General features: G+C 41.8%; 3 protein-coding genes across 3 annotated transcripts in view; 2 read left to right on the forward strand and 1 right to left on the reverse strand.

Annotated features, from left to right (window-relative positions):
- Positions 1-9: 9 nt before the first annotated feature.
- LOC128231392 (uncharacterized) lies at positions 10-2,938 on the reverse strand. The gene is made up of 3 exons (XM_052944164.1): positions 2,439-2,938; positions 1,932-2,069; positions 10-846 (listed from the first exon to the last, which is right to left on the reverse strand). Exons 1-3 carry the CDS (start codon positions 2,647-2,649, stop codon positions 617-619), a joined length of 579 nt encoding a protein of 192 aa, XP_052800124.1. The 5' UTR covers positions 2,650-2,938; the 3' UTR covers positions 10-616.
- A 2,174-nt stretch (positions 2,939-5,112) lies between these two features.
- Positions 5,113-9,245, forward strand: LOC128230987 (uncharacterized). The gene is made up of 5 exons (XM_052943410.1): positions 5,113-5,119; positions 5,517-6,234; positions 6,955-7,202; positions 7,671-8,582; positions 8,830-9,245. Exons 1-5 carry the CDS (start codon positions 5,113-5,115, stop codon positions 9,243-9,245), a joined length of 2,301 nt encoding a protein of 766 aa, XP_052799370.1.
- A 4,234-nt stretch (positions 9,246-13,479) lies between these two features.
- The window catches only part of LOC128232405 (signal peptide, CUB and EGF-like domain-containing protein 1), a 42,826-nt gene continuing 38,105 nt past the window's right edge, over positions 13,480-18,200 (forward strand). Inside the window, exon 1 of the mRNA XM_052945929.1 lies at positions 13,480-14,067. Within this exon, the coding sequence (XP_052801889.1) occupies positions 14,034-14,067 (34 nt within the window). The 5' untranslated portion in view covers positions 13,480-14,033. The remainder of the gene's footprint in view (positions 14,068-18,200) is intronic.

The following is an 18,200-nucleotide window of genomic DNA, read 5'->3' on the forward strand; positions in this document are numbered from 1 at the left end:
GGAAAACACTTCATTGTGATAAGTTTATTTCCTTAATAACTCAATGATACTAGGTAAACGCACTTGTCTTCATACTGCATCCACTTCAAATGTTATGAGCAGTTGCGATAGTATGGCGTTCATCGCGGGTTACCGTCGCCCGGAATGCAAGATAACAATCACCGGATGAACAGCTTTACTGGGCAGGCCTCAGTGTCATGTTTATTATTCTTGTTATCGTGTATGAATTCACACGGTATATTTTTCAACCCTATTTCTTACATAAGCGATATATACACAGACGTTATGCATAGACCATTATAATATATGATATGGAATTTAAAGGAATTGTATTTGCATTACCCCGAACAAGACGAGAATCGCATGTGAACATACTGATTGACGTTTTATACATAAAAAAGCAAACAAATCGAGGATAAACGCCGAGTCTCCTCATTTGGGAGCCGCTCGAGCAGTTTATGTAAAATGGAAGCGTCATGGTATATACACTGCTCTTTAAGAGTTTTACTTTACTCCCATTGTAAATCGTAACGGTTCTTAGGTAGACATCACACACGCACGCACGCACACACGAACACACACACGCTGGCATACACACAGACACTACTAACAACCGTTACTCAATAACAGCAATGTCTCCAAATTCACCATCGTCGTCATCGTCTGTAAATGTAAGCAGATGCCTGCGAAGAGCGACCCCCGCCACGACAGAAGTGATGGCACAAACCGCGCACGCCAGAAACCCAATAACGAACGGGTATTGGATGGAACCTGAACCCTCGAGGTCAGCGTTTAATTGCTTTTGGCAACCCAGAAATATAAGCAGTCCCAGAAGGATAAAAAGGGCTGAAAACATAGAACGAAATTGACATTGTTAACATATCCCTAATACACAAGGCATAAAGTAAACCTGATATCTATAGCAATATAAGCAGACCATTTTTGTATCAGAGTTATATTTTTAAAAGCTTTTCCGTTTGCAGCAGCAATTGGTTGTAAGATTGACCCCATACAAAATATCAATTGGCTGAAAGAGAAATTAAGAAATGTTAACACATTTTTCAATCTAAATTCAATGGTTTAGTTTGAACATTTAAAACGCCTTCTACTTCTATTTAAAAAAAAACCCACTGGCGGGCAGTGATCCAACATGTGTGTTGAAACACCATTTAGTTAAAACAGATGGCAAGCAGCCATCTGCGGTATCATTGTTTTGAAGAAATTTAGAAATAATGGCTACATGCAGAAGCTCCATCATGTCGTTAAAGATGTACACACAACCATGCATTTGTTACTTCAAGCTTAACTGAAGTTACTTTCGAAACAGGTTTCCTAACCCTTGAAACCAAAAATGAAACTAGTTTGTTATCGACAAAAACAACCTTAGACTTAAATCCCTCTAATCATTTTACGAAATACCAAACCTCAATTTATTGCACAACGGCTGTGTTTGATTCTGTAATACCACTTATTTTCGTTGATTTCACTGCAAACAAACAACAACAAAAAGTAGACCAGCTTTTGTATATTTTCGTTAGTTTGCAGCGCCGAAAATTAAATGCTAACCCATAATGCTGAACATAGGAATGTTTTGGAGCAGTTTTGTAAAATAAGACCCTATAGAAGTTGAAAAATAAATAAAACATTGGCCTATTTTTAATTTTAATGTCACTTTCAAAGCCGCGTTTCATTGCGTTTCTGGTTCAAATAACGCTGACGATTTGTTTATCGATTGAATTCAATGTAATGTCACTATTTCTACTCACTATGGAATGAAACATTTATATATTAAGTCACCTTTTTAAGTTTTATTAAATTCAGTAATAAAGTGCATAAAATCATGCTAATATGATAAATATTACGGTTAAAGTAATTCCGAAATACTACTACTTTAAAATTTCATACCGCTTCTAGAAGTTGAGTGTCATTACCTGCGGCCCCATGAAGGTAGACGACAGCCGTGTGTATGGGTCGGGTACGGATGGTGATGGCCAACACCGCCATCACAAGCGCCAGCAGAATAAACACCAGACCAAACACCTCCGATACCCGCACACTCAGGATCCACTCTGGGTAGGAACAGAACAGGACAATTGTATTTTGGTACAATATGCACCAATAAACAAGGAGCTCAGAATCTCAGTGATCTTGCTTAAAGAGCCAGTTGTCGATCCAAGGTAAACAAAGGTAGAACACCAAACAAAATCATCTCAAATCAACTGCAATAATCCCGCTATTATTGAGCCCAAAAATGCTTATTTAGATTCGCCTGCTAAATTATCTTTGGAAAGCGAGTGAAATGATAAGGAAATGCTAAATATTTAGTTGTTTTTAATTTGTCAAATATCTGGGGAAAGAAAACTAACAAAACAGTATTAATTCTCACTATGAATAATCAACTACTACATTTGAAACCTAGACATACGTAGACACATTACCTAAGCCTCCCTCTATGACAAGCACCGTCTTGGACACACAGGAAAACTGGCACGTCTGTAGCCCCGTCATGCTGAAGTAGCTTCGTCCCACTTTCCCGTCGTGGATCCACCATGGCCCATCCCCGAACGCTACCCCCTGTAGGATTAGGGCCAAAACCGTCAAGCCCAAAGTCACATAGTCGAGGGCGATATTCTTGAATTTGCCCGCCATATTCAAGTTAAGATAATTCCGTTCTTTTTAATACACATGGGTGGTAACAATTCATACATTACACTTCCATATTAATGTATTTATTAATAAAACTAGTTTAAAACTTGGGTAAAAACAAACAATCGCACTAGTTAATACTTATAAGATGTCATCGTTGATAACAGTAGGAGTCATTATACATCCAATGTTAACGGTGAGTATACACAGACGGTCCATTGAAATGTGAGCGTCGCTGGTAACAATAGCGTGATTGTATTCAGGAAGTGAGAAATCGTGGGCCGGGACCGCTGGATGCTACAAACAATCTCCACCATCAGGAAGCTGATTCAAGTACTTACAATGTGAAATTTATATGCTCTGATGTGCGCAATGACAGATTAATTTTAAATCAAATCCCACTTAATGAAACTTTAAAACAGTGAGAGGCAATACGAATAATATACAAGGACGTGTTATGACATAAACATTTATTAGCCATTACATAACTTAAACCTGTCATATAAAAGGAGAACCCCCTAATTTCACGGCCGGGAAATTCCCCGAGAGGTTGTTGACAAATGATTTCCTTATGTGTTTAAGGACCTTAGTTCCGCGCATGAGAATATTTAGGTTAAAACTATCACTAAACATAGTATCACGCTAAAGAGGTTTCCTACCACAGTCACGCGTTCCTAGGGACCCTACCACAGTCACGCGTTCCTAGGGACCCTACCACAGTCACGCGTTCCTAGGGACCCTACCACAGTCGCGCGTTCCTAGGGACCCTACCACAGTCACGCGTTCCTAGGGACCCTACCACAGTCACGCGTTCCTAGGGACCCTACCACAGTCACGCGTTCCTAGGGACCGTACCACAGTCACGCGTTCCTAGGGACCGTACCACAGTCACGCGTTCCTAGGGACCGTACCACAGTCACGCGTTCCTAGGGACCGTACCACAGTCACGCGTTCCTAGGGACCGTACCACAGTCACGCGTTCCTAGGGACCCTACCACAGTCACGCGTTCCTAGGGACCGTACCACAGTCACGCGTTCCTAGGGACCCTACCACAGTCGCGCGTTCCTAGGGACCCTACCACAGTCGCGCGTTCCTAGGGACCCTACCACAGTCACGCGTTCCTAGGGACCGTACCACAGTCACGCGTTCCTAGGGACCGTACCACAGTCACGCGTTCCTAGGGACCCTACCACAGTCACGCGTTCCTAGGGACCCTACCACAGTCACGCGTTCCTAGGGTGCCTACCACAGTCACGCGTTCCTAGGGACCCTACCACAGTCACGCGTTCCTAGGGACCCTACCACAGTCGCGCGTTCCTAGGGACCCTACCACATTGACGCGTTCCTAGGGTGCCTACTACAGTCACGCGTTCCTAGGGGGCCTACCACATTGACGCGTTCCTAGGGGGCCTACCACATTGACGCGTTCCTAGGGTGCCTACCACATTGACGCGTTCCTAGGGGGCCTACCACATTGACGCGTTCCTAGGGTGCCTACCACAGTCACGCGTTCCTAGGGGGCCTACCACATTGACGCGTTCCTAGGGGGCCTACCACATTGACGCGTTCCAAGGGGGCCTACCACAGTCACGCGTTCCAAGGGGGCCTACCACAGTCACGCGTTCCAAGGGGGCCTACCACAGTCACGCGTTCCAAGGGGGCCTACCACAGTCAAGCGTTCCTAGGGGGCCTACCACATTAACGCGTTCCTAGGGGGCCTACCACAGTCACGCGTTCCAAGGGGACCTACCAAAGTTAGGGCTTCAGACGTGCATTTTGGGGTTGTATAATGTCCTACGGCATCTGTTCACAAAAAAGAAACCAACTGCAATAAATAAAGTGAGCTGCTTGACAATAATGGCTTCAATTTCAAGATTGGAAGATATGTTTGTGCATTCAACTTATATGTATACTTCATTGTGAACAACTTTCCAGTTCTGAAGTGAAAATATTGTTTTATCTAATGTGCATCCACTTCATAAAAGAGGAATATACTGAAGATACAATACATGTTTGATTTTATTGAAATGGATTATTCCGCATATGCTTTATATATACTTGTTTTGGACCTGTAGAAGACATTGAACCTTTAGACGACAGTCAACTATATTAAAACATGTACATGACTTAGTATCAGTCAGAATTTAGATAGGAAAAGCAAACGCATTTAACCAATACAATTTCTTCCTTAATGCTCACATCGTAATTGGCAATTAACAATCAGAAAATTTGTTGTTTACTTTGAAAAAAATAAAACTCATAATGGTTTGTTTAACGCCATGGACAATAGACATATAACCTTAATCTGGCTTATCCCACAACATTTCATGATTAGTCCCGGTGGCATCTGATCACCTGTACAATCAACTAAAAGGGAGACAACACATTTGCCTTCGAATGTGAATCTGATAGATAGTTGTCATTTGGTTATCCAAATATACTATTAGTTGTAACAGAATAAACACATGTCAGGTTTAACAAAACTTATCATTTACAGATTTCATGTTTTTAATAATATTTTTTTATAAAAACTATGGTTAATAAAGGGGTTTTGCATTTGGCTGGACCATGACGTACTGCTATGCAAAATGAACATATATGCAATGCTATTTTTGACACCTAGTGTGATAATACCGCAAACTCGCGGGTTGACAAATCCCTGCGCAAGCATAGATAATATGATGTTATTTTTTTCTATTTTTGAAAATAAATGTGATGTGTGGAATATAATTTATTCACTTATTTGTCCCTTCTGTACAGTAGTCACTGCCTCCACAACAAACCCCACGTGGCGCTACTTGTCATTTTTGTACAGTGTCCACTGTCTCCGCAGAAAATACATGTAGCGTTACGTGCCCTTTCTGTACAGTGTCCACTGCCTCAACTGCCCCCACAACAAACTCCACGAAGCGTTACGTGCCCTTTCTGTACAGTGTCCACTGCCCCCACAACAAACTCCACGAAGCGTTACGTGCCCTTTCTGTACAGTGTCCACTGCCCCCACAACAAACTCCACGAAGCGTTACGTGCCCTTTCTGTACAGTGTCCACTGCCTCCACAACAAACTCCACGAAGCGTTACGTGCCCTATCTGTACAGTGTCCACTGCCTCCACAACAAACTCCACGAAGCGTTACGTGCCCTTTCTGTACAGTGTCCACTGCCCCCACAACAAACTCCACGAAGCGTTACGTGCCCTTTCTGTACAGTGTCCACTGCCCCCACAACAAACTCCACGAAGCGTTACGTGCCCTATCTGTACAGTGTCCACTGCCCCCACAACAAACTCCACGAAGCGTTACGTGCCCTATCTGTACAGTGTCCTCTGCCCCCACAACAAACTCCACGAAGCGTTACGTGCCCTATCTGTACAGTGTCCACTGCCCCCACAACAAACTCCACGAAGCGTTACGTGCCCTATCTGTACAGTGTCCACTGCCTCCACAACAAACTCCACGTAGCGTTACGTGCCCTTTCTGTACAGTGTCCACTGCCTCCACAACAAACTCTACGAAGCGTTACGTGCCCATTTTGTACAGTGTCCACTGCCTCCACAACAAACTCCAAGAAGCGTTACGTGCCCATTCTGTACAGTGTCCTCTGCCTCCACAACAAACTCCACGTAGTGTGACGTGCCCTTTCTGTACAGTGTCCACTGCCACCACAACAAATTCCACGTAGCGTTACTTGCCCTATCTGTACAGTGTCCACTGCCACCACAACAAACTCCACGAAGCGTTACTTGCCCTTTCTGTACAGTGTCCACTGCCTCCACAACAAACTCCACGAAGCGTTACGTGCTCTATATGTACAGTGTCCACTGCCTCCACAACAAACTCCACGAAGCGTTACGTGCCCTATATGTACAGTAATCAATGTTCCACAACAAACTCCACGTAGCGTTACGCACCCTATTTGTACAGTAATCACTGCCTTCACAACAAACTATACGAAGCGCTACGTGCCCTATCTGTACAGTAATCACAGCCTCCACAACAAACTCCACGAAGCGTTACGTGCCCTATCTGTACAGTAATCACTGCCTTCACAAAAAACTCCACGTAGCGTTACTTGCCCTTTTTGTACAGTGTCCACTGCCTCCACAACAAACTCAACGTAGCGTTACTTGACCTTTCTGTACAGTGTCCACTGCCTCCACAATAAACTCCACGTAGCGTTACTTGACCTATCTGTACAGTGTCCACTGCCTCCACAACAAACTCCACGTAGCGTTACGTGCCCTTTCTGTACAGTGTCCACTGCCTCCACAATAAACTCCACGAAGCGTTACTTGCCCTTTTTGTACAGTGTCCTCTGCCTCCACAACAAACTCCACGTAGCGTTACGTGCCCTTTCTGTACAGTGTCCACTGCCTCCACAACAAACTCCACGAAGCGTTACGTGCCCTTTCTGTACAGTGTCCACTGCCTCCACAACAAACTCCACGAAGCGTTACGTGCCCTATCTGTACAGTGTCCACTGCCTCCACAACAAACTCCACGAAGCGTTACGTGCCCTTTCTGTACAGTGTCCACTGCCCCCACAACAAACTCCACGTAGCGTTACGTGCCCTTTCTGTACAGTGTCCACTGCCTTCACAACAAACTCCACGAAGCGTTACGTGCCCTTTCTGTACAGTGTCCACTGCCTTCACAACATACTCCACGTAGCATTACGTGCCCTATCTGTACAGTGTCCTCTGCCCCCACAATAAAACTCCACGAAGCGTTACTTGCCCTATCTGTACAGTGTCCACTGCCTCCACAACAAACTCCACGAAGCATTACTTGCCCTATCTGTACAGTGTTCACTGCCCCCACAACAAACTCCACGAAGCGTTACTTGACCTATCTGTACAGTGTCCACTGCCTTTACAACAAACTCCACGTAGCGTTACGTGCCCTTTCTGTACAGTGTCCACTGCCTTCACAACAAACTTCACGAAGCGTTACGTGCCCTTTCTGTACAGTGTTCACTGCCCCCACAACAAACTCCACGAAGCGTTACTTGACCTATCTGTACAGTGTCCACTGCCTTCACAACAAACTCCACGAAGCGTTACGTGCCCTTTCTGTACAGTGTCCACTGCCTTCACAACAAACTCCACGTAGCGTTACTTGCCCTATCTGTACAGTGTCCACTGCCTCCACAACAAACTCCACGAAGCGTTACTTGCCCTTTCTGTACAGTGTCCACTGCCTCCACAACAAACTCCACGAAGCGTTACGTGCCCTTTCTGTACAGTGTCCACTGCCTCCACAACAAACTCCACGAAGCGTTACTTGCCCTTTCTGTACAGTGTCCACTGCCTCCACAACAAACTCCACGAAGCGTTACGTGCCCTTTCTGTACAGTGTCCACTGCCTCCACAACAAACTCCACGAAGCGTTACGTGCCCTTTCTGTACAGTGTCCACTGCCTCCACAACAAACTCCACGTAGCGTTACTTGCCCTTTCTGTACAGTGTCCTCTGTCCCCACAACAAACTCCACGTAGCGTTACGTGCCCTATCTGTACAGTGTCCACTGCCTCCACAAAAAAACTCCACGTAGCGTTACTTGCCCTTTCTGTACAGTGTCCACTGCCTCCACAACAAACTCCACGTAGCGTTACTTGCCCTTTCTGTACAGTGTCCACTGCCTCCACAAAAAAACTCCACGTAGCGTTACTTGCCCTTTCTGTACAGTGTCCACTGCCTCCACAACAAACTCCACGTAGCGTTACGTGCCCTATCTGTACAGTGTCCACTGCCTCCACAAAAAAACTCCACGTAGCGTTACTTGCCCTTTCTGTACAGTGTTCTCTGCCCCCACAACAAACTCCACGTAGCGTTACGTGCCCTATCTGTACAGTGTCCACTGCCTCCACAAAAAAACTCCACGTAGCGTTACTTGCCCTTTCTGTACAGTGTCCACTGCCTCCACAACAAACTCCACGTAGCGTTACTTGACCTTTCTGTACAGTGTCCACTGCCTCCACAACAAACTCCACGAAGCGTTACGTGCCCTTTCTGTACAGTGTCCACTGCCTCCACAACAAACTCCACGTAGCGTTACTTGCCCTTTCTGTACAGTGTCCTCTGCCCCCACAACAAACTCCACGTAGCGTTACGTGCCCTTTCTGTACAGTGTCAACTGCCTCCACAAAAAACTCCACGTAGCGTTACTTGCCCTTTCTGTACAGTGTCCACTGCCTCCACAACAAACTCCACGAAGCGTTACTTGCCCTTTCTCTACAGTGTCCACTGCCTCCGCAACAAACTCCACGAAGCGTTACGTGCCCTTTCTGTACAGTGTCCACTGCCTTCACAACAAACTCCACGTAGCGTTAGTTGCCCTTTTTGTACAGTGTCCTCTGCCTCCACAACAAACTCCACGAAGCGTTACGTGCCCTATCTGTACAGTGTCCTCTGCCCCCACAACAAACTCCACGAGGCGTTACGTGCCCTATCTGTACAGTGTCCTCTGCCCCCACAACAAACTCCACGAAGCGTTACGTGCCCTATCTGTACAGTGTCCACTGCCTCCACAAAAACTCCACGTAGCGTTACGTGCCCTTTCTGTACAGTGTCCACTGCCTTCACAACAAACTCCACGTAGCGTTACTTGCCCTTTTTGTACAGTGTCCACTGCCTCCAGAACAAACTCCACGAAGCGTTACGTGCCCTTTCTGTACAGTGTCCACTGCCTCCACAACAAACTCCACGAAGCGTTACGTGCTCTTTCTGTACAATGTCCACTGACACCACAACAAACTCCACGTAGCGTTACGTGCCCTTTTTGTACAGTGTCCACTGTCCACTGCCTCCACAACAAACTCTACATAGCGTAACGTGCCCTTTCTGTACAGTGTTCACTGCCCCCACAACAAACTCCATGAAGTGTTACTTGCCCTTTCTGTACAGTGTCCACTGCCTCCATAACAAACTCCACGTAGCGTTACGTGCCCTATCTGTACAGTGTCCTCTGCCCCCACAACAAACTTCACGAAGCGTTACTTGCCCTTTCTGTACAGTGTCCTCTGCCCCCACAACAAACTCCACGAAGCGTTACTTGCCCTTTCTGTACAGTGTCCACTGCCTCCACAACAAACTCCACGTAGCGTTACTTGCCTGTTGGCACGGTAACCACTTCACTCACAACATTTCAAGTTTGTGTGTTTTAATTGTAAAGAAGTTAAACTTGTTTGCTTTAAAAATGTTCTGATGTCTAACTTTCTGAGCCTGACTATACGTTACATTTCTTAACGAAATATGTGTTGTATAGTCGTAATAGAGTCTTTATAACATATTCAACAATTGTCACCGTCATTGTTATTCTCAAGACTTTGGTATGTTCATGCAGTCGTAAACCAGAATCATGACGTAAGTAAATAATTACCCATGCCCCCTACACCACAAAATAACTTATGACAATTTTAAATCTCAATTTTAATTCAATTCACAACATAAGCGCTTAGCATGATTTAGTTTTTATACGGTTTAATTCTTTTCAAAAGCGCACTATTTAAAGGTCATGGTATCGTGCCTCTACATATGTTAAGAAGGTGTGTAATCGGTACGGTGGGAAACTCACCCTTTCAACGAGGGGTCCCGGGTTCGAGCCCTGTCAACGAGGGGTCCCGGGTTCGAGCCCTGTCTGGAAATCCGTGATGCACAACGAAACTGTCAAATAAAACGCGCAATTGTCATGACCGCCTGATAACGCGTGGGAATGCCAACGGGACTCCTCGGCCATTTTTATAGAAAACAACCTCGGATGTATTTGGACGGTTTACATACTCAGAAATTGATATGTTTAGTCCGCTGCAAGTAGATGGCGTAGTAATTTAATGTTGCAGTAAAAAGTTATGACTTAACTCTTGGTAATCTTAATTATGTTTGCAATAAAACACTTGACTGGCAATCAATTTAAACTTAGATCAACAAATATAAGCTAAACAACTACATTTGATTAATGATTTAATTCAAAATTTCAAGAACTACTTCTACTGATGTACCGGCAAACATCCGAGGTTGTTTTCGATAAAAATTGCCGAGGAGATCCGAATGATGGGAATGCATGGGTGTAGAGAGTAAACGTAGAGCGTAAACTGTTCCGTTGTCGTAACCATCGTTGAGAAGCTAAACCCATAGCAACGAATCTAGTGGACATCATGTTGTCGAGTCCTGTGGTATGGTGTGTACTTGACGAAAAATGTAAAATTTAAATTTCTCTTTTTGACTTATCACTCATGTACATTTTTTGCAACATAAGTTATTTTTAATCATGCCATTCTGAAATGTGGAAAAATGACTTAATTGAGGTTGAGAAATGACTTGAATACTTTCGTTATATTGTAGCATGATGTCTAAATACTTTATGAACGTGTGTAAAAAGTAGGGCTGGTCAGGGTACTAAAAGCGTAGAGCTTGTTTGTGCCTGATGATATTAAACTTTACGTTGACATTAATCATTTTAAAAGCTTTCGTACATGTATCATATGAGTGAACATATAGGCTCCAACAGAAACTGAACCATTTAATCTTCTTTATATTTTTACACTCACGTTCTTAATTTGATTCGACACAACCACAAGCGGCTTAAGAGGGGGTGGGGGCGGGGCGCACCCGGCGTGCGCTCTTTCTAAAATCCTCTAAGTTTACCTTTTATTTTTATTTGGAAGAAAATAGTTATGACATACGCAAAAATGGACCATTTCTGAATAAAAATGTTAACATTTGCTTGAGGGGGTAAACCCAATCCCCAATGCAAACAGTTTATGCCATATACATTCAATTCTGAGGGAGGGGCGCATGTCAAAGTGTTGCGCCCCTAAGTAACGTCCCCTCTTGCGTTTTATTCCATGATCCGCTCCTGATAAGATTTTAAAAAAAAGTTCCGACGGTATTTTCTAACTTATTTTAACACCGTCTCGTAAATGGAGCCTCTTTTGATATTGTACACTTTATTTCACACATGCTCATCCCATCAGCCTAACACATACTTGTGAAATGTTTCTCTCGCCAAACTAATAAATACTGTTCTAGTTTCCCATCGACATTTCTCTTTAAAGATAATATCTGAAACCCGCTCCTTAAATTGGCAAACATATTTTTATTGTTTAGTAATTTCAGTCCTTTAAATGATTGAATTGAAGTTTGATATATAGAAATTGTGATTTTCTTTGTGTGTTTTACGTTTATTTCTAAATTAGTTGTTCCATTCTTTGCGATTCATAGGTTGTCAATTTAGAATTATATTTCCAAATGTTACCTTATCATAATTATTTACTAAACAAGGCAATACATAGACGCTTTTGATTGAATGTCGTTAGATGGTTTAGTTAGTATTAACTTATACATTTTACAACGATTATGAAACAAGTTATTACATCGTTATATTTATCACTCTCGTTGGCACGATTTAACACGAGAGCATGATCTTATGTTGTGGGGGAAACCGGAGTACGCGGACGAAACCCACTTGTCCGGCTTGGTGACCACGAATTAAACTCACATGCGCCCTGGCCGGGAATCGAACCTGGGGTCGCTTAACTGAGAAGCGAGTGCGCTAACTACTGCGCTAACCGGACAACAAAAAAGTTTTTTAATTACTCTGATGCATAAAATGTAGATAACTAAAAGCACTAAGTAGTTTATCACAACTCATCGATGCAAAATTGAAATTGACAGATGCGCCTTCGTTTTTAACCATTTTAGTTAGAATTGAAAGGACATTGGATGTTTTTTATCCCACACTTCAATGATAACAAAAAATAAGTTAAGTGCTACGCTGATGGAGTTTTTCTATCATATTCCTTGAAAGACGAATCTTATTTTATTGATGAAAATACAAGTTACCACGTGCGAGGGGTTATTCATGTTAATCTTTTCCCACTGTCTGTACCGATCGAACCCACCCCAGGAGCTCACCTGATACACACATCAACAACAGTCAACAGATTTGTATTGCATTTTTATCGCACTGTTTTTAAAGCAGATTAGTGATGACCAGTGCATAAATCTAAAATTAAATAATGTACCTTCTATGTACGTTTATTTTGCCTTTTACAGCTCAATGCATTACTATCTTGATATCAAATTGGATGACCAGTTTAACAAAATAATTGAATAATTCAAAGTTTCGTTCACAAAGTGAAAACAAAATGTTCTGAAGGCATAACCATTCCATTTGAACATTTTGCTTAAAATAGTGAAATGCACATATGCGTCAATTTGTAAACGTCTGGGTCATCAGCGTAATGGGAATGGACAGATTGGTTTAATGTGATTCAATGGGTGTAATTAAATACGCTGATATTATTTCTTAAACTCCTTTTAAAGTTCCGTTTGTTTAATTGACTACATTTACCCCCTTAAATACCTGATCGTCGATGAAAAAGATAACTTTCACTTGATTTAATTCTCAACGATATTTGCAAAGTTTAAGGCTTTCAGCTTTTGAATATTGCCTGATTTTGAGAATAAACAACAATGCCCCTATATTTATTGCTTTTTTACACGCAAACATTTTCGTCTTCTTAATTTTACTGCCACTGTCCATTTTTTGGATTGTTTCTTCACTATTTATATCAATACAAAGCGTGAAAATTCCATTTAGGAATATAGTTTATGGCATCTTTGAATAGAACTTCAATACACTTTAAGAAGCGCATGATAATGGCGATACATGCGACCAAAATGTCGTGAAAATCCTTCAGCATAGTTTGAACAATGATCTGTAGTCATGAAACAAATATGCTTAAAAGTCCAGCCAAAGAAAATACGACATCGTGTAAATTTGTCACATTGAAAGCTAGGAAACAGACATTTATAGTTACGATCAGGCAAATATGTGTGTCTTCGTCTGAGTAAAGACTTTACTACCAACACTCCTTTGCAAATAGAAAAAGTTTGTGATGATGACGATCTTTTATTAGCTTCGCAGACAGATCATGAAGTCACGCGACGGATTTTAAATGAATTTAAATTACAGTGATGTGATGTTCAGAAATGTGTCCATGAGAATACATGACAAACACCGCAAGAGGGGATTGAAAGGGAAGGCGGAGAAAGATCTAAAGAATTTAAAAAGAAAGCACTTCGAAGCAGTTAAATCAGCTATACAGAACGGCTTTAAACTATGACCATGTCATGCCTTGTTAATTTGCGTAATGCGTATTCAATGATATAGGTGCACGGCCGAGTTGGAGAACGGCACATATGGCTATAAAACAAGAACAGATCTGCTGGTCTGGGGAAGAGCTTAGGAGAAGAATAATTAATAATGTATAATTTATGCCCATTGAATACACAAACGTCTGGTGCCCGTGAAATGCGTTGTTGAGGTATCTGCTATGCCGTCCATAATTAACCTTGGTTGGGGACCCTCAAAGGAACGTGCAAAATGGACTTACACAAGTGCACGCTGGTGTTTTTAGGTACGTAACCTTTATATCTACGTTCATTTTAAAATTTATTTCCATTTTTAAGTGTGTGTTTTTATTTTACTTATGTTTCATGGCAAAACATAATTTTATTGTTAGTTTTATTTTAGCAGGGAATTGGTTGTGCAGTGTGTTGGGTATATAACATTTCACATAAAAAATAATATCTCTAATACTGAAACAGATTTTGTACAAAACACACATGAAAAACATCATCTCAAGAATTTCCTTTTCTAAATCGGAGTCTAGATTCTGACTTGAGAGCTCTCGTAAATATCAACCAAGAAGGCATACAATGAGTTATTATTACATCTATTTGTCTTGACTTAGAACTAAAAATATTGGAGTTATAATTGTAAAATTGTAACTAATAAAACTATACAATAAATGTGCGTGCGCGAACTGGACTTATTACCCGGACTGACAAGAATACTTATATGCTTACACACGGAATATAGACGTTCGTGTGGAAAACTATTACGGAATCTGTTATACAAACAATTCTACGTAAATAAATTGCCAAGCCAATATTATAAGTGAATATAAACAGTTTTAAGGTAGATAGATAGATTCTTTTATTCCTCAAATGCCAATGTCACCTTAAATATACAACACAACTTTAGTAAAATAGTATAACTATTAACCGCAGTTAACACAATTAAAAGAACTAATCATTTAGATTTAAAGATTTGCAAATAAAGTACTTTTAAAAATGTATATAATAGTTCTTATTAATATACAAGGGTGATTTGAACCTTGTAATTATGCTAGTAGCAAAAAACAACAAAACATTTTTATTAATAAAAGAGTGATGGTTCCTATAGCCTGCGATTTATACAGTTTTATTTTTTTAAATATTTCTGGGTAACATTTGTATTTCATTCGATAACAATATACCGCAATAACAGTTCTTAAATAATAAACTGCAAACATGGCAACCATTGAACAAGATTATAACTACAAATGTGCCGTTTCTTGCCAAAATCAACTTACTGATTTGGTACAAAATATTACTAAACAGCAACCATATAAACACTGTGATACTTTGTAAAGTGACCTCAAATTGATTAGTTTTATAGAGGATCAACCGCTAGCTTCTATGAACATATTGAACATTTTATTTCCATTTTTCATTTTCTTAGAATATTTTTAATTAACTGCACTCTCTCAGACCTAGCTATCCGCGTGCCAGACTCGTAAACTTGTTTCGAAGTATTGTAAGTCTATTGTCGACAATCTAGACCGATCATGTCATAATTCAATGTATTATTCAGAATTTAATATTTAAATTTCAAAGTATGGCTGCACATGGCCTCATGTTACTCTGAAATAAAATTATAAAAACATTGACAAAATTTGTACGTGGAATTTCTAGTTGTATGAAATCGGTTCCAAAAAAATACCTTTAATATTCATTATTCAATTGCATTCAGCTAGAGGAAAACGATACTTAATTGTTTCTGTCGATTCTGTTTTCTTAGGCAAAAGATGACTGTACATTTGGCAACTTTTGGTCTTGTTATGTTGATAAAAGAAACACAACACCATTTTTTAAAACGAATTCACAACAAATATCATCATTCTATTTTCTTTTCATTAAGCATTTCTATGCGGAAATTGCAAGCTTTGAAACAAGGTACATGTGTAGTTGGATAGTCTGCAGTATTGTATATAACGTGTTTGATTTCTTAGATGTTTTAGCGGATTACGCATGTCGTAATCCAAGGTCCTATAGAGACTGGCGTTGCTTAGGAAAGGCTCCGCTCAGCTCAGCTTAGCTCAGCTCAGCTCAGCTCAGCTTAGGATATGATTTTAAGGTATCCGATGGACAAATGAACGTGTCATTCCATCAAGCCTTGGCAATAACTATGAATGCGTGTTAAACCCATGTAATTTTTCGGATACCCTAATTTGTTTGACTCTGCGGTAATATGGGCGATAACACGCATACTATCAAAGACGATTATGACGATCGCCCGAAGCTTGTAGTAAAATTAGAATTATTACGATGACCCTACGATAAGCCAAGCTATCTCACAATTCTGTACGCTTTCTGACACATGTAACTTCGCGATTCTTCGGGCATTATCGTAGCAGGATCGTATACAAACGTCGAGCGGTCGTATCATTGTACACGTACCTTCGTCGTGTGAATTCCTGTTTCAATTATAGAAAAACTTAATATTCGACACGGCATTTCTCACAATAAAAACGGAATATGATCATTATCTTGCGCTCAAACGATACTCGCATTGTGTCGCATTGATATCAGCACTACTCGAAGAAATGACGTAAAGCTACTTCGCACAATATATCCAAATGGGTTCCGCCAATACTTCGCACAATATGTCCCAGAGATTCCGCCAATACTTCGCTCAATATGTCCCAGAGATTCCGCCACTACTTCGCTCAATATGTCCCAGAGATTCCACCACTACCTCGCTCAATATGTCCCAGAGATTAAGCCACTACTTCGCTCAATATGTCCAAGAGATTCCGCCATTACTTCGCTCAATATGTCACAGAGATTCCGCCACTACTTCGCTCAATATGTCTCAGAGATTACGCCACTACTTCGCTCAATATGTCCAAGAGATTACGCCACTACTTCGCTCAATATGTCCCAGAGATTACGCGACTACTTCGCTCAATATGTCCCAGAGATTCCGCGACTACTTCGCTAAATATGTCCCAGAGATATCGCCACTACTTCACACAAAATGCCGTAGAGATTCCGCTACTACTTCGCTCAATATGTTCCAGAGATTACGCCACTACTTCGCTCAATATGTCCCAGAGATCCCGCAACTACTTTGCACAATATATCCCAGAGATAACGCCAATACTTCGCACAGTATGTCCCAGAGATTAAGCCACTACTTCGCTCAATATGTCCAAGAGATTCCGCCACTACTTCGCTCAATATGTCTCAGAGATTACGCCACTACTTCGCTCAATATGACCAAGAGATTACGCCACTACTTCGCTCAATATGTCCCAGAGATTACGCCACTACTTCGCTCAATATGTCCCAGAGATTCCGAGACTACTTCGCTCAATATGTCCCAGAGATTACGCCACTACTTCGCTCAATATGTCCCAGAGATTACGCCATTACTTCGCTCAATATGTCCCACAGATTCCGCTACTACTTCGCACAATATGTCCCAGAGATATCGCCACTACTTCACACAAAATGCCGTAGAGATTCCGCCACTACTTCGATCTATATGTTCCAGAGATTACGCCACTACTTCGCTCAATATGTCCCAGAGATTCCGCTACTACTTCGCACAATATGTCCCAGAGATATCGCCACTACTTCTCACAATATGTCGTAGAGATTCCGCCACTACTTCGCTCAATATGTCGTAGAGATTCAGCCGCTACTTCGCTCAATATGTCGTAGAGATTCAGCCGCTACTTCGCTCAATATGTCGTAGAGTATCCCCTACTACTTCTCACAATATGCCGAAGAGATTCCGCCACTACTTCGCTCTATATGTCCCAGAGATTCCGCGACTATTCGCACAATATGTCGTGGAGATTCAGCCTCTACTTCACACAAAATGCCGTAGAGATTCCACCAATACATCGCACAATATGCCGTAGAGATTCCGCCACTACTTCGCATAAAAATGCCGTAAAGATTTCGCCACTACTTCGCTAAATATATTGAAGAGATTCCGCTGCTACTTCGCTCAATATGTCGTAGGGATTCCACCACTACTTCGCTTCATATGTCGTAGGGATTCCGCTACTACTTCGCTCAATATGTCGTAGAGATTCAGCCGCTACTTCGCTCAATATGTCGTAGAGTATCCTCTACTACTTCTCACAATATGTTGTAGAGATTCCGCCACTACTTCGCTCAATATGTCGTAGAGATTCAGCCGCTACTTCGCTCAATATGTCGTAGAGATTCAGCCGCTACTTCGCTCAATATGTCGTAGAGTATCCCCTACTACTTCTCACAATATGTCGTAGAGATTCCGCCACTACTTCACACAAAATGCCGTAGAGATTCCGCCACTACTTCGCTCTATATGTCCCAGAGATTCCGCGACTATTCGCATAATATGTCGTGGAGATTCAGCCTCTACTTCGCACAAAATGCCGTAGAGATT

The sequence above is a fragment of the Mya arenaria genome, chromosome 4, assembly GCF_026914265.1.
Source record: "Mya arenaria isolate MELC-2E11 chromosome 4, ASM2691426v1".
Classification (NCBI taxonomy): domain Eukaryota; kingdom Metazoa; phylum Mollusca; class Bivalvia; order Myida; family Myidae; genus Mya; species Mya arenaria.

Excerpts from the sequence above, each read along its gene's own strand:
- LOC128231392 (XM_052944164.1), bottom strand. The coding sequence starts at position 2,649 with ATGGCGGGCAAATTCAAGAATATCGCCCTCGACTATGTGACTTTGGGC. Across the intron at positions 2,070-2,438 it reads TGTCATAGAGGGAGGCTTAG|AGTGGATCCTGAGTGTGCGG; the intron begins GTAATGTGTCTA and ends GTTCCTACCCAG. Across the intron at positions 847-1,931 it reads CTACCTTCATGGGGCCGCAG|CCCTTTTTATCCTTCTGGGA; the intron begins GTAATGACACTC and ends CTATGTTTTCAG.
- LOC128230987 (XM_052943410.1), top strand. Across the intron at positions 7,203-7,670 it reads GCCCCCACAACAAACTCCAC|TGTCCACTGCCTTCACAACA; the intron begins GTAGCGTTACGT and ends CTATCTGTACAG. Across the intron at positions 8,583-8,829 it reads GCCTCCACAACAAACTCCAC|TGTCCACTGCCTCCACAACA; the intron begins GTAGCGTTACTT and ends CTTTCTGTACAG.